The 16,026-nt window shown below is 38.4% G+C and overlaps 1 protein-coding gene across 6 annotated transcripts in view; it reads left to right on the top strand.

The window, feature by feature from the left end:
• acaca.S (acetyl-CoA carboxylase alpha S homeolog) overlaps positions 1–16,026 on the top strand; it is a 232,533-nt gene that overhangs the window by 26,876 nt on the left and 189,631 nt on the right. For all 6 annotated transcript variants that reach the window (XM_018249417.2, XM_018249415.2, XM_018249416.2 and 3 more), the window contains exons 4-11: positions 282–420; positions 2,586–2,695; positions 3,156–3,237; positions 3,754–3,852; positions 5,037–5,143; positions 7,213–7,323; positions 13,013–13,222; positions 15,715–15,885. In XM_018249417.2, the coding sequence (XP_018104906.1) occupies positions 282–420; positions 2,586–2,695; positions 3,156–3,237; positions 3,754–3,852; positions 5,037–5,143; positions 7,213–7,323; positions 13,013–13,222; positions 15,715–15,885 (1,029 nt within the window). The remainder of the gene's footprint in view (positions 1–281; positions 421–2,585; positions 2,696–3,155; positions 3,238–3,753; positions 3,853–5,036; positions 5,144–7,212; positions 7,324–13,012; positions 13,223–15,714; positions 15,886–16,026) is intronic.

Raw genomic sequence — 16,026 nt, 5'->3', positions numbered from 1 at the left:
TTGATAAAGGCTAGAGTACTAGTGGAAATGTCATTTCTTTTTAAAAAATAACTTTTTCACTTTGTAAGACCTGAAAGTGCGGACATTGTTATTCGATTATATATCAAATTTGACAATTCGTTGTGTGGTGATATTGTTTATACAGATGCTTATTCATAGTACCTGTACTATGCAATTTTGCAAAATTGCAGAGCAAAGTCATATTGTGAATACACATGGAAAACTTTAGTTAGCTACTCACTGTTATTAATAATAATAATAATAATGTTTTGTATCTACAGGTACTAATTGCTAATAATGGTATTGCAGCAGTAAAATGCATGCGTTCGATCAGGCGGTGGTCCTATGAGATGTTCCGAAATGAGAGAGCCATCCGATTTGTTGTTATGGTAACCCCAGAAGATCTTAAAGCCAATGCAGGTCTGTATCTGATACAGTGGTACAACTTCTCGCTTTCCTATGAGATATTTAATTCTCCAAATATATTTAGTCTTGGTCATTAAAATAATTAGAGGAATAAAGGTCACTGAATGAAATCTAATGAAACCTGTTTATTTTTGGGGGATGATTCTGTCGTTCAGCTAAATATACTGCACATGCTCCACTGTAATCTGGCCATTTCCATAAAACTGTTATGTTAAAACGTTCTTATTCAAAGCTGTTTCTATAGTATTCCAACTTTTGCCATTGTTAAATGGGTGGTTCACCTTTAAGTTAACTTTTAGTATGTTATAGAATGGCTATTTCGTAGCAACTTTTCATTTAGTCTTCATTTATTTGCCCTTTTTTCTGTCTTTTTCCAGCTTTCATATGGGGATCACTAACCCCATCTAAAAACAGATGTTTTATAAGGCTACAAATTTATTGTTACTGCTACTTTTTATTACTCATCCTTCTAGTCAGGCCCTCTCCCATTCATATTGCTGCCTCTTATTCAGATAAGTTCATGGTTGCTAGGGTAATTTAGACCCTAGCAACCAGCCTTCTAAAACTGTAAACTGGAGATTTGCTGAATGAAAAGCCACAAATAATCAATTTGCAAATTTACAATATCACTTTCTACATCATAGTTAAAGTCAATGTAAAAAGGGCACTTGTTGGCAAAATATATTATCCCCAATCAAAGGTGTGGGCTAATAGAGCCCGCACTCCGGTTGGGGGTAACAGTAGTTAAAAAAGCCCCCCCCCAGGCAGTGCTAGGCCACCTGCAGGGAGGGCCCATTTCAAGCAGCCATGTTGGGACACGTGCATGCCCATAATGAGCAAATACTCTAAATTTCTCATTAAGCACATGCACGTGACTTCAGAAGCGCATTAAGCATGGCCTAGAGGTGGCGGGGGCAATTTAAAAAAATGTTGTTACCCCCAACCGGAGGCACCTTTGGTTGGGGAAAATATATTTTGCCAAAACCTGCCCTTTAAGTCAGTCATTTCTGAGATCTGCTTGTATGCGTTACACATAGTTATTATTTTTGTAGTCACATTCTTGTAAACACTATACTCTTCACATCGAAATAAATACAGGCTATCAGAATATTTTTTTAAATAAAATTAACATCTAATATTTACCAGAACCTAATGCTGGCAGGTCAAAAAGCATTTGATCAGCAGAGGAATAGTGGTCCTCTTATATGCCAAACTTACCTCAGAGAATGGGGAGGAGGCGACTGATAACATCAATAATAATCTTATTTTGATAAATCACTGGCTTATCCAACACAAAACCTTTTAACACTTTTGAAGTTATGCCAAATGGCGAGTAACTAGGGCTCCTGCCCTAGATGTGGCATGACCTCATCTGACTTCTTCAACAATTTGATCCTGTCCCCATTCGCACTGCTTCTGGTCTGCAGTAATAGAACTTCTATAACCTGGTCTTCGTCAAAGAGGTTGTCCCGCAGCATGCCTCTTGGGCGGGTAGGATGACATTGTCCCGCAGAAATACTGTAGATTACGTTTCAGAATACTGCTCTGTTATGCTAAAAAGCAATTGCTATGCATTTGATGGGCACAGCACCCCCACAGTAAAGGCCTGGAAGACATTAGTTAAAAATATTCCACTTTATTAACATACCAAGATAGAGGATCTAATACCAAATTTGATACGATTTGGGGTCCCTGTTAGACCTTGATGACCTGGCTGACCATAAATAAGGGTAACTTCACTTATCTATACTTTTACTTAACTTTTGTGGACCACCACTGACAATTCCAGTGAATAACCCTTGGTCAATTTCCTTCATGGGAAGGAGGCTGGTATACCAGTAATCTGTTATTTTATTAGTTATGCAGAGCAGATTGTATGACAGTGCTATATAAACTGATCAACTGTATCCATAAACTAGAAACGTTTTCCTATTTCTCTTTGTTTATTAATGCTTTTTATTTTTCCAATTGTTTTTTTTCTAAAAAGGACCATTATCTTTCCCTTTGGATGTTATTTGTATATTTAAATAGTCCCCTTAATGTAAAGTAAATACCTGTACTACATTTCAGTCACTGAGGCTTAACCTGTATTTATATCTTGCAGTGGCATTATAACGCAATTCTGTTTTTTTTTCTTCTTTTTTTTGTTATAAATATAGAATATATCAAAATGGCAGATCATTATGTACCTGTACCCGGGGGACCAAACAACAACAATTATGCAAACGTAGAGCTCATCCTTGATATTGCAAAACGGATTCCAGTCCAGGTAATGGATATTGCTAAAATAAAAAGGGACAGTATACCTCCATGTTCAGTATGAGTTCAATTGTTAGGATTTGTACTAAACATACTTTTGTTGTTGTTTCAATAACAAAAACATTTGTAATTTTAATATTTCTTGAGCTATACAGGATCAACAAGGAAATGGAAACGACTCCATTTTTGGCAGATATTTAGATTGCCTGCGCACAGATATCACCCATGCATAATAGACACAAAACACAGTCGCAAAACTGTTGAAGGGGGGCGCTTGTCTATGCTTTATCTATGCAAGTTATTTTTGTGAAACCCTTTTGTCAATGAAAAGCTTGCAATCTATTTTGGAAGAATTGTGTCTTGGAAAGCACTTATTGGCTCAGCAAGCAAAGAAAGTGCTAATTTGCATGTGGATGCCATTAAAATATTTTGGAATGCTACGAACAATACTATCCGTTTTTGCTTTTCAGGCTGTGTGGGCTGGATGGGGCCACGCATCAGAGAATCCCAAACTACCAGAACTTCTGCACAAAAATGGAATAGCATTTATGGGTAAGATCTGAAAATTTTTAATGGATATTTAATAAATCTGTTTCACAAATATTAAAATGTTTTTATGTTATATATTCAACAATTTCTACTTCCCTTACTTAATATTTTTCTGGTTGCAGTTGGATTAAATGCTAGTTTGAGAAAGTGCATGCAAATAAACCATTATATCTCAAAATTTATAAGAAAATGTTTATATGTATATTTTGTGAAAAGTAATGATTAATTACTCACTACAGTTCAGTGAATTTTTACAGTAGCAGTTCCCCTTAAAGTATTATTCTTTGATGATGCAAGTTATCTTCATGAGTATAATGGGTTACTATAACAATATATAATGGTTCTGTAGTAGCACAGAAAATGGATGAAAAATATTTGTGTTTGCTCTGTATCATGTTTGAAAATGTATTTTGCAGATGTTTCTACTGAATTAATAGACTCCTTCAAGTTTAAAGGGAAACAACTTTTTATTCCAATCATATAAATTTGCTTATTATTTTCATTTATTTTGTCTACCAGGCCCTCCCAGTCAAGCTATGTGGGCATTAGGAGACAAGATTGCATCTTCCATTGTAGCCCAGACAGCTGGAATTCCAACTCTCCCATGGAGTGGCAGTGGTGAGAAAATCTTATTATTCTTTGTCCTGTATGACTACTTTTGGTTGGTTACATTGAAATCACAGCATAAATGTGTAATTTGCCTAGCCTAGAATAAGCAATGTGAAAACCTTTAGTGAAGCTAGGGCAGCTCTGTTTCTCCCTTTAACCTTTATTTTCACTTCCCTGGCTCATTTAACCATGAATTGACCAGCCCAACAGGCATTTATCCAAAGGTCCAGGCCTGTCATTGTGGCATTGTGCAGCATTGTGTTCCCAGTAATTACAACCAATTAGTTAATATTAACGAAATTGCATGAGCATTTGTTTTTTAATTGGGCACACAATGTGGTCTAAATGTTTGTAGTGCACATGGGGTCATTTTTGCCTATTAACACAGCCTGCAGTTGGAACCCTGGAATTACCACAAGATTTAGGGTCTCGGTAGGTCCAGGGTTCAATTATGCCTGTAGGCACACTTGCTCATGATGTTTTTTGCTAGGGTTATGATGAACAAACAGATGCAGAAGTGTTAGGAATGTGTAAGGAAGTGTAAGCTCTGATCTTTGTAAATGAGGAGAGTATTGTGCTGAAGCATGTATCGTTGGTTACAGAATGGTACGTTATTGCCCTAAAATACTGATTATGTTCTAATTAATTTACTTCAGCTTTATACTTGACTTATTTTTTTTATTTCAGCTTGCAGGAAATATGCATTTTCAGTCACAATATTCATCTTAGCAGCCCATTTTTTGCGCTTAATTATTTACAGTGCTCTCCATTTTTTGTGTTCTTTTTATTGTTTGTGACAGTAAGAAAGTAGTCACATGAAAGGAAATGTATTCATACATTACAGCAGAAAATACTATAACATTTTCAGAATAAACCGCATATTTCTTTTCAACACTACTTTGTTCTTGGACGCTTAGTTACTGCACTGCAGTGTGCAAAGTGCAGTTTTGGATGCGGTTCTATGCTGCTGTTTTTATTATTATTTTCGTATCATTGTGGTCGTCATGGAGCGTTGCATCTGACATAAATCCACTCATGTTGATGCAACTTACTGTGGGGAAATCAGCACCCACACAACTGTGCTTGTAGTTTTAATTACCCCTATTGTTTTATGACACCAGAAAAAACTTATTTTGATTATTGTTTTCCAATAGATGTACTACACTTACTTAAAATATGTTTTTATGTTTTAGGATTAAAAGTAGATTGGCAGGAGAGTGATCTAAAGAAGACCAATTTAATTGTACCTCCGGAGATATATGCAAAAGGTTATGTGAAAGATGCGGACGATGGTTTGAAGGTTTGTCAGATTTCCAGGAAATGAAAATGTTGTAGAGATGTGTAGAGATATAAATATGTTATAGACAATAATAAATGAGCACCATAATATAAAATATAAATATGGTGGTGTGAATACCGAGGAACTTTCTGCTTACTTTACAAACCTCTATAAATTGTATTTTTTATACTTGAGATGCTCTTTGGAACTGAAAGCCCATCAGCAAGGGAAAAAGTTCCTCTCTTATATGTTCATATTTCCCATTATGAATGGAAACTCGAACAATGAAGACAGTGTAAGGGCAATGATACAGGCGCCGATTAGTCGTCGCAGTTTTTAAAAACCCTGATTGTGGCACAGTCACATTCCCATAGACAAACATACTGTACAAGTCGCCACGTGTAAAATACACAGTACAGGTATGGGATCCATTATCCAGAAACCCGTTATCGAGAATGCTCCAAATTATGGAAAATCCGTCTCCCATAGACTCATGTTGAAAATAATACAATTTTTTTTAAATTATTTCCTTTTTCTCTGTAATAATAAAACTAGGGATGCACCGAATCCACTATTTTGTATTCGTCTGAACCCCTGAATACTTCTCGAAAGAATCGTCCGAATACCATATGCAAATTAGGGGTGAGAAGGGGAAAATATTTTTTACTTACTTGTTTTGTGACAAAAAGTCATGCAATTTCCCTCCCCTCCCCTAATTTAAATATGCAAATTAGGATTCGGTTCGGCCTGGCAGAAGGATTCAGCTGAATCCAAATCCTGCTGAAAAAGGCTGAATCCTGGCTGAGTCCGGAACCAAATCCTGGATTCGGTGTATCCCTAAATAAAACAGTGCCTTGTACTTGATCCCAACTGGAATTAACATTGTAATTAAACTTGTAATGAATCCTTATTGGAAGCAAAACCATCCTGTTGGGTTTATTTAATGTTTACATGATTTTCTAGTAGACTGAAGGTATGAAGATTAGGGATGCACCGAATCCATTTCTTTGGATTCGGCCGAACCCCCGAATCCTTCGTGAAAGATTCGGCCGAATACCGAACCGAATCCGAACCCTAATTTGCATATGCAAATTAGGGGTGGGAAGGGAAAAACATTTTTTACTTCCGTATTTTCTGACAAAAAGTCATGCAATTTCCCTCCCGCCCCTAATTTGCATATGCAAATTAGGATTCGGTTCGGCTGGGCAGAAGGATTCGGCGGAATCCGAATCCTGCTGAAAAAGGCCGAATCCTGGCCGAATCCCGAACCGAATCCTGGATTCGGTGCATCCCTAATGAAGATCCAAATTATGGAAAGATCTGTTATCTGGTAAGCTCCAGTTCCCGAGCGTTCTGGATAGCAGGTCTCATACCTGTATTATTCTGGAGCAACTGTAGCTTCAAGTTGCCACTGGACCCTTTTTTTCTTTTAGGGAGTAGCTGTGACTATAACAATTGGTACATATAGTGAGTAGTAATAGTCACCAGTACAAATTGCCATAAATTAAATCTATGGAGATTAGTCAGCGCGATAGGGGTTTCAAAATTGCGGCAACTAATCGCACCATGTGTCATTTCCCTAAGGCATTTTTTGAGGGCTCTTTACTGACCTGCCATATCTATAATGTAATATATCCTAATTTCCTCATTCAGATGTGCTCTTTAGCACAAAACCAGAGTTAAGAAACCCCATGGATGAGTGTTATCAGCAACTGATAAATTATATATAGTGAATAAAATACCCCCTCTTGTAAATTATATGGATATTATAAGTTACCGAGGAGTTTCATGACCAAATAAAAACACGAAGCCGAAGGCCGAGTGTTTTTATACAGGTCATGGAACTCCGAGGTAACTTTTAATATTCTCATATTTTGCAACTGGGGGTACTTTATTTATTATAATACACAAATTTCAGTGAGTCGTATGACTGAAATGACATTAGAACTCACCGTTTGTAACTGATGACATCAGAACTCATGGTTATAAGGATATAATTTACAAGATATTCATGGCTTTTGTGTATTATATAATTATGAATATGTTAATTTATGGTTCTAGCTTATGTCTGTATTTGTCAATTCTAAAAGGCAGCTGAAGTTGTTGGATATCCTGTCATGATTAAGGCTTCTGAAGGTGGTGGAGGAAAAGGAATCAGGAAAGTGAACAATGCAGAAGATTTTCCAAACCTCTTCCGCCAGGTAATCGTCTGTTGTTGAGGAGGGGGTTAAAATGCCAGGTTCTGACGTAAAGGCATATGTGATTATGCAACTCATGGAATCCTTTTCACAAATTGATTAAATTACAATTACACAGTGATATTAGGTTGCTGATGCTTGCAGCTGCTATGTGATCTGTGATGTATATGAGTTTATAGATTCTTTCTTTATTGTAGATGATTTGAAAGCAGCGTGAGGGTAAGCAAATCAAGGTATTGATTAGAAGTGGCACAAAAGTCACAGGAAAGCACTTGACTATGCCTAGCGTAATACATTTTAATTTTCATGAGGTTGACGAGAGATGACAAATTGCTAAGCGTAAAGAAAGAGAGTGTTAGACTTACCCTCTGAGTTAGCCGACAGAAGCTGATAATGCCAAGTAACTACTACTAGTTAGTAGTGAGGCTTTGCAAAAGCTTTAATGAAGAAAAAAACAAAAATTCAGACCTCAGCAGAAATGTGTAAGGAATAAGTTCAGACACAGGGTCAGGGTACATGGCAAGGCAAGCACAATCCATGAGGCAGGCAGAAGTCAGGAAAGTCAGCAGACAAGCAGAATGCAAATATTAGGCCAAGGTCAAAACCAAGAAGTCAGAACACGGGATTAAGACAGGAACAACAAGCAATGTTTTTAAGATACAGAAAAGTAAGATCTCCGGAACTAGGAACAGGAGGCTTAGTCACATCTGAAAAGTGAATGATCCAGCACCAGGTTATGTTGGATAGCCCATTAATTTGGTCTTGGCTGATGCAGATGGTTAGCAGGGAACACAGGCATGGGAAAAGTCTTTGATATTATCCTCCAGGTCAAAACCATAGTTACATAGTTAGTTAGTTAAATTGGGTTGAAAAAAGACAAAGTCCATCAAGTTCAACCCCTCCAAATGAAAACCCAGCATCCATACACACACCCCTCCCTACTTTTAATTAAAATTCTATATACCCATACCTATATTAACTATAGAGTTTAGTATCACAATAGCCTTTAATATTATGTCTGTCCAAAAAATCATCCAAGCCATTCTTAAAGGCATTAACTGAATCAGCCATCACAACATCACCCGGCAGTGCATTCCACAACCTCACTGTCCTGACTGTGAAGAACCCTCTACGTTGCTTCAAATGAAAGTTCTTTTCTTCTAGTCTAAAGGGGTGGCCTCTGGTACGGTGATCCACTTTATGGGTAAAAAGGTCCCCTGCCATTTGTCTATAATGTCCTCTAATGTACTTGTAAAGTGTAATCATGTCCCCTCGCAAGCGCCTTTTTTCCAGAGAAAACAACCCCAACCTTGACAGTCTACCCTCATAATTTAAGTCTTCCGTCCCTCTAACCAATTTAGTTGCACGTCTCTGCACTCTCTCCAGCTCATTTATATCCCTCTTAAGGACTGGAGTCCAAAACTGAACTGCATACTCCAGATGAGGCCTTACCAGGGACCTATAAAGAGGCATAATTATGTTTTCATCCCTTGAGTTAATGCCCTTTTTTATGCAAGACAGAACTTTATTTGCTTTAGTAGCCACAGAATGACACTGCCCAGAATTAGACAACGTGTTATCTACAAAGACCCCTAGATCCTTTTCATTTAAGGAAACTCCAACACATTGCTATTTAGTGTATAACTTGCATTTATATTATTTTTGCCAAAGTGCATAACCTTGCATTTATCAACATTGAACCTCATTTTCCAGTTTGCTGCCCAGTTTTCCAGTTTAGATCACTTTGCAAAGTGGCAGCATCCTGCATGGAACCTATAGTTCTGCACAATTTAGTATCATCTGCAAAAATATAAACAGTACTTTCAATGCCCACCTCCAGGTCATTAATAAACAAGTTGAAAAGCAAGGGACCTAGTACAGAGCCCTGCGGTACTCCACTAACAACACTGGTCCAATTAGAAAATGTTCCATTTACCACCACTCTTTGTAGTCTATCTTTTAGCCAGTTCTCTATCCAGGTACAAATACTATGTTCCAGGCCAACATTCCTTAATTTAACCAGTAACCTTTTGTGTGGCACTGTATCAAATGCTTTAGCAAAGTCTAAGTAAATCACATCCACTGCCATCCCAGAATCTAGGTCTCTACTTACATTCTCGTAAAAAGAAATTAAGTTAGTCTGGCAAGATCTATTACGCATAAAACCATGCTGGCACAAACTCATAGTACTATGATTTGCTATGAAGTCCAGTATCTTATCCTTTATTAACCCTTCGAAAAGCTTTCCTAATACTGACGTCAGACTAACTGGCCTATAGTTTTGAGGCTGAGAACGGGATCCTTTTTTGAATAGAGGCACCACATTAGCAATTCGCCAGTCTCTCGGCACAATGCCAGATCTCAATGAATCCTGAAAAATTAAGTAAAGAGGTTTGGCAATCACAGAGCTAAGCTCGCTAATTACCCTGGGATGAATACCATCTGGCCCTGGACCTTTGTTAATCTTAACATGTTCAAGTCTCTTTTGAATTTCTTCATGTGTGAACCATGCATCATTAGTTGTATTACTAGAATTGGGAGTGTTAAGAAGGAAACCTTCACTTACTGGTTCTTCATTTGTGTAGCCAGATGAAAAATACGAGTTCAGAATCTGCGCTTTTATTTTGTTTTCATCAACCAGCTGACCCCCCTCTGATAGTAAGGGTCCCACCCCTTCCTGCTTCATTTTTTTACTATTGACATATTTAAAAAATAATTTTGGATTATTTTTACTGCTTGCTGCAATATCCTTTTCTATAGCAATTTTAGCTTGCCTTATAGCTTCTTTGCATGATTTATTGGCCTCCTTGTACCTTATAAATGTTTCGGCTGTACCAGCTAACTTGAAAGCCTTAAAAGCACGTCTTTTCTTACCCACCTCAACACCAACGCTTCTATTGAACCAAAAAGGTTTTGCTTTGCAACGACGTTCCTTGCTTACAAGTGGAATATACTGACAAGTATATTTATTAAGCAGCATTTTAAAGACTTCCCATTTTTGTTCTGTGTTTAACCCTGTGAAAAGCATTTCCCACTTAATATGTTGCAGAGATGCCCTTATACTGTCAAAGTTTGCACGTCTGAAATTTAGTGTTTTAGTTACTCCCTTATAGAGTTGCTTCTGCAACAGAATCTCAAAGGAGACCATGTTATGATCACTATTCCCTAAATGCTCACCCACACAAATGTTAGAGATGAGTTCAGTATTGTTAGTTATTACAAGGTCCAAAAGAGAGTTATTCCTAGTAGGTTCTTGAACGAGCTGGAATAAAAAGTTGTCATTCAGCATATTTACAAACCTACTAGCTTTTTCTGTCTTAGCAACCCCATTACCCCAGTCAATGTCTGGATAATTGAAGTCACCCATAGCAACAACTTGACCCAGCTGTGAAGCCGCTTGTATCTGCAAGAGTAGCTGGGCTTCATACTCGACACTTATACGAGGTGGTTTATAGCATACACCAATGATAATTCTTTTTGATACCTTTTGCCCAGTCGAAATCTCTACCCAGAGTGATTCTACACCCTCACCAGTGCCAGCTATTTTTATTTCTTTAGCGCATGGCTTTAATTCAGGCTTTACATACAAACCCACTCCTCCACCCTTTTTAATCCCTCTGTCCCTCCTAAAAAGGGTGTAACCATTTAAATTCACAATCCAGTCACATGTTTCATCCCACCAGGTCTCAGTGATACCAATTATATCATAATTTTTAGAACATGCAATTAATTCTAGGTCTCCCATTGTACCTGACAAACTCCGTGCATTTGCCAGCATACAGCGGAGGTTACTACTTTTACTTTTGAAATGTGCATTACTTAGTGAAGAATTATACGTTAAGTTAGTATTATTCTGTTTTCCTTGTAACCGAGGGACCTCCTTAGCTGGTAAACTGTATGCCCCCTCACTCCTCCCCCATGACCCCTTACTAACCCCACTGCCCCGTCTACACTAGCTTCCCCATAATCCTTTATCTCACCCACCCCCCCTTGCCTAGTTTAAACACTCCTCCAACCTCTTAGCCATTCTTTCCCCTAGCACCGCGGACCCCCTTCCATTGAGGTGCAAACCGTCACGGCTGTATAGGTTGTACCGTTGTACCCCAACGAAAAGTCAGCCCAGTGCTCTAGGAACCCAAACCCTTCCTTCCTGCACCAAGACTTGAGCCACGCATTAAGCTCCCTAAACTCCCGCTGTTTTCCTAAACTTGCACGTGGCACAGGCAAAATTTCAGAAAAGATTACATTGGAAGACCTTTCCTTGATCTTAGAGCCTAGATCCCTGAAATCATTCTTTAAGGTCTTCCATCTACCATTTATTTTGTCATTAGTACCGATATGCACTAAGACAGCTGGGTCGTGCCCAGCCCCACCCAATAATTTGTCTATCCGATCAACCACATGCCGAACCCTGGCACCAGGTAGACAGCAAACTGTTCGGTTGTAGCGATCCGGACGACAAATTACCCTATCCACTTTCCTAATAATTGAGTCCCCTACAACCACAATCTGCTTAGGCCTGACTCTACTCTCCCCCCCACCACTACTAGAGAAACTGGTCTCCCGGCTGTTAGAGAGATCAGCCCCATCTAGAATTGCCAATCCAGAGTTCATACTCCCATCATCTTCACACAATCTGGCAAATTTGTTGCGATGTATAATCTCCGGATCAGCCTCCATTTTCCTTTTGCCCACCTTAGATTTTCTAACTGTCACCCAGCTAGCTGCCTCAACATCCTGCTGCTGTTCTGTTCCCCCCAAACTATCTGACCCCGCTAGGTCCTGCTCAGTGAGCAAAAGACTCCTTTCAAGATTGTCAATCGACCGCAGTGTTGCAATTTGTTGCTCTAGTGCTCTAACTTGAGCCTCCAAAGTGGCAATTTGCTCACAACCACCACAGAGGTAAGCATTTTGGATCTCTTGTTCCAAATCTGCATACATATGGCAGACTGTGCACTGTGTCAGACCTTCAATCTTGCTAGCACTCATTATCCCAGTTACAGATCAAAACAGGAAAAAATATAAATAAATATATAAAATAAAAATGAGGGTTTTGACCTAGTTTGAACCTCCTTTAGTTTTCAACTCCGGTGTTTGTAACTCCACTTACAGATCCCCCACTTAATGAGCAAACACTTAAGAGAAGCTAACACTGGAGTCCCAGGGGTTCTATTTATACTGTCTGTTCAGGTGCAACTAATCAAACCCCACCCCCTCAAACGGAGGGAAAACTGCAAAGTAAAGCAGGTTGTGACAAACTTGCTGTAAGCACACTAGCACACCAAACTTTGCTGTTTAGCACCCAAGACAGAAAAAAAAACCTTTTAAAAAAAAATTAAACCACAGTAGTTAAATATAAACCTTAATATAAAAAAGCAGTTAAGAAATACTTATCCTTTTCAGATGATTTGTTTGCTTTAAGTTGCTTTAAACCTGTCAGCAGCCTGATTCAAACATTCAAATAGTGCCTCCTGTAACTTGGAGGAGCGTCAACTAGTATACATAGGGTCCCTGGTTCCAACAGAGAGAGATCTGAGAAAGAGAAAACATGATGCAGTTCAAAGATAAAATGTAGAAGGGAGATATAGAGTAGACTTATGAACTATTCGATTGTTAGTGTCATAAATAAAGCAGTTAAGTAACCGATTCAAAATTTGTCACATTTTCTGTTTCGGTCTTGTCTTTTTTAAAGGTTCAGGCAGAAGTTCCTGGCTCCCCTATATTTGTAATGAGACTGGCCAAGCAATCACGTCATCTTGAGGTACAGATTCTCTCTGATCAGTATGGAAATGCCATCTCACTCTTTGGCCGTGACTGCTCTGTACAGCGACGCCACCAAAAAATTATTGAAGAAGCACCTGCATCAATTGCTACTGCCACAGTTTTTGAGCAGATGGAACAGGTAACCTAAACCCAGTATTACTAGAGGATTTGCTGTGTAGCAAGTGATAAAGGATATATTCCAATAATTCTATCTCACTGCTTGAAAAATAGGCCAATGCTTATAGTGAATGTGGTGACAGGAAAAGGGCATTGGCTATAAAAATGATTGCACCTTTTTTTTTTAGAGACTTTACCTAATAGTAAGTTGGTGAAGTTCACTGTACAGGAGTTGCAATATAAAGAACTAGCCACAGTTATTTAGCCTCTTTCCACACGCTTGTCATTACAGTACATTCACAAGCTGACTGGTATTAGTCTGCCCTTATTGCTTTACTTAAAGGAGAAGGAAAGCTACGGAGGCATTTTATTGCCAATAGATTAGCTGCAATAGTGCAAGCTAAAATGCTATATTTATTCTGTAGAATGTTTTACCATACCTGAGTAAAAATCTCTAGAAACTCTCTGTTTGTTTAGGATAGGAGCTGCAGTATTAACATGGTGTGACATCACTTCCTGCCTGAGTCTCTCCCTGCTCTGGGCTCAGATTACAGTAGAGAAGGGGGGGGGAGAGGAGCAAACTGAGCATGCTCTTGCCCAGGGCAATGAGGTTTAAGCTGGAGGCAGGAAGTCTGATACAGAAGCCCATGTGTACACAATAGAAGGAAAGAAATGCAGTGTTTCTTTTGACAGGGGGCTCAGAGCAGCACTACTATGGGGGTTTACTGGTATATTTAGATGGACCTTTCTGAAAAGGCTTATTTAGTTTTAACCTTTCCTTCTCCTTTGAATAAACCTTTGTCAAGTGACAGAGTCCCCTTTGTCCTTTTGATGACCTGGACTTCTGTGCTATTACTGTACAGGTATGGGACCTGTTATCCAGAATGCTTTGGACCTGGGCTTTTCAGTTCTTGGATCCTCATACTTTGTCTACTAGAAAATCATGTTAACATTAAATAAACCCAATAGGCTGGTTTTGCTTCCAATAAGGATTAATTATATCTTGATTTGGCTCAAGTACAAGCTACTGTCTTATTATTACAGAGAAAAGGGAAATCTTTTTTAAAAATTTGGATCGAGTCTATGGAAGACGGACTTTCCGTAATTCAGAGCTTTCTGGATAACTGGTTTTCGGATAATGAACCCCATACTTGTATATATATATATATATATATATATATATATATATATATATATATATATATATATATATATATAATATTCCCCCACAATCACAGCACTCACGTTTAAGGATCTCTTCTTGGCCTGGGTGCGTGTGTCCAATGTAAACTGTAGTCCTCCAAAGCAGAGACCGCACTCTCAGGGCTTATGAGAATATAAATTATTTTATTAGAAAGAACTAACGTTTCGGCTGCGTGCCAGCCTTTGTCAAAGTCACAAATATACATATAAACCACCCTTATATACATGGTTGTTTTACCATGTATATAAGGGTGGTTTATATGTGTGTATATATATATATATATATATATATATATATATATATATATATATATATATATATATATATATATGGCCCATTAGGTATTTTCTAGCATTTTGTCATCTGAATGTTTTCTCACTCATTAGAAGGCGATAGAACTTGCCCCCTTTGAAAGCAAATGGAAATCAGTGCTATGTATTTTTAAAGGCATGTATCGCTCAGTGATTGTCTTTCCCTTCACTGTGAATTGGGGATGATTTGTGGGCTTCTAAAATTCTAAAGTGAGAATGTAATTAAAAATCACAAATGTTAGTTAAAATGCAGTTTTTGCAAATATTTAACGCTGGCGAATAAACAATGGTTAGCGTTAATGCCTGCTCTGGAGTTTTGCTAAATATTTATTGAAAAATACACTTTGGGATTGCGAAATGTTATTACATATACTGCGAATTTTCGCAAAAGCCATTTCGTGACAAACTTTGCGAGGCAGTCGTTGAGGTCTGTAACTGGTCAAAAAGGACGCAGACATGGTTGCTTACATCCCCCAATTAAAGGTCGCCATACACGGGCAGATAAAGCTGCCGATATCGGTCTTTTGGACCAAATTGACGGGTCTTCCCGATCGATATCTGGCCACGATATCGATCGGGAAGGTTTGATTTTTAACCGACCGACCCGTCGGAGCCCCTTGGCGCATCGTAATTCGATCGTTCAAATTACCCCCGATATAGCCATGCCGTTAGTGGCATATCGGGGAAAGATCCGCACGTTTGTCGATGTCGCCAAACGAGCGGATCTTTGAGTCTATGGCCACCTTAAGTTTTGTGCTAACGAAACACATTACATGCCACCATAAACATCATCAGGTGTTCCATGAATAAAATCCATCACTGATTAATAGGTACGATTTATTTATTATTATTTACAAGAGATTACTATAGTAGGACTATAAGTCCTACTTATAGTTCAGGCAGGTTGTTTACTGGTAACTCCAAAATAATTTTATAAACCCAGTTTGTTGAAGTGATTTTTTAAGTATTTTATTATTATTTTACATTTGCTTCTTGCAGTGCGCTGTGAAACTTGCAAAAATGGTTGGGTATGTGAGTGCTGGCACTGTGGAATATCTTTACAGTCAGGATGGTAGCTTTTACTTCTTAGAGTTAAACCCACGGCTTCAAGTGGAGCATCCGTGCACAGAAATGGTAGCTGATGTCAACCTGCCAGCAGCACAACTGCAGGTATGTACTATCACTTTATAAAAAGAAGTCTGTGTTGCTATGATTAAGGCCCTGGAAATGTTGTTTTATTTTGGATTATAGAAATTAGAGAATTTTTCTAGATGACCTCTAGATCCTGCTATAAGAAGGGGGCTATTCTCC

The sequence above is a fragment of the Xenopus laevis genome, chromosome 2S (genome assembly GCF_017654675.1).
Source record: "Xenopus laevis strain J_2021 chromosome 2S, Xenopus_laevis_v10.1, whole genome shotgun sequence".
NCBI lineage: Eukaryota > Metazoa > Chordata > Amphibia > Anura > Pipidae > Xenopus > Xenopus laevis.
Note: the sequence above shows the minus strand (reverse complement) of the source record. Positions and strands in the feature narration are given on the sequence as shown.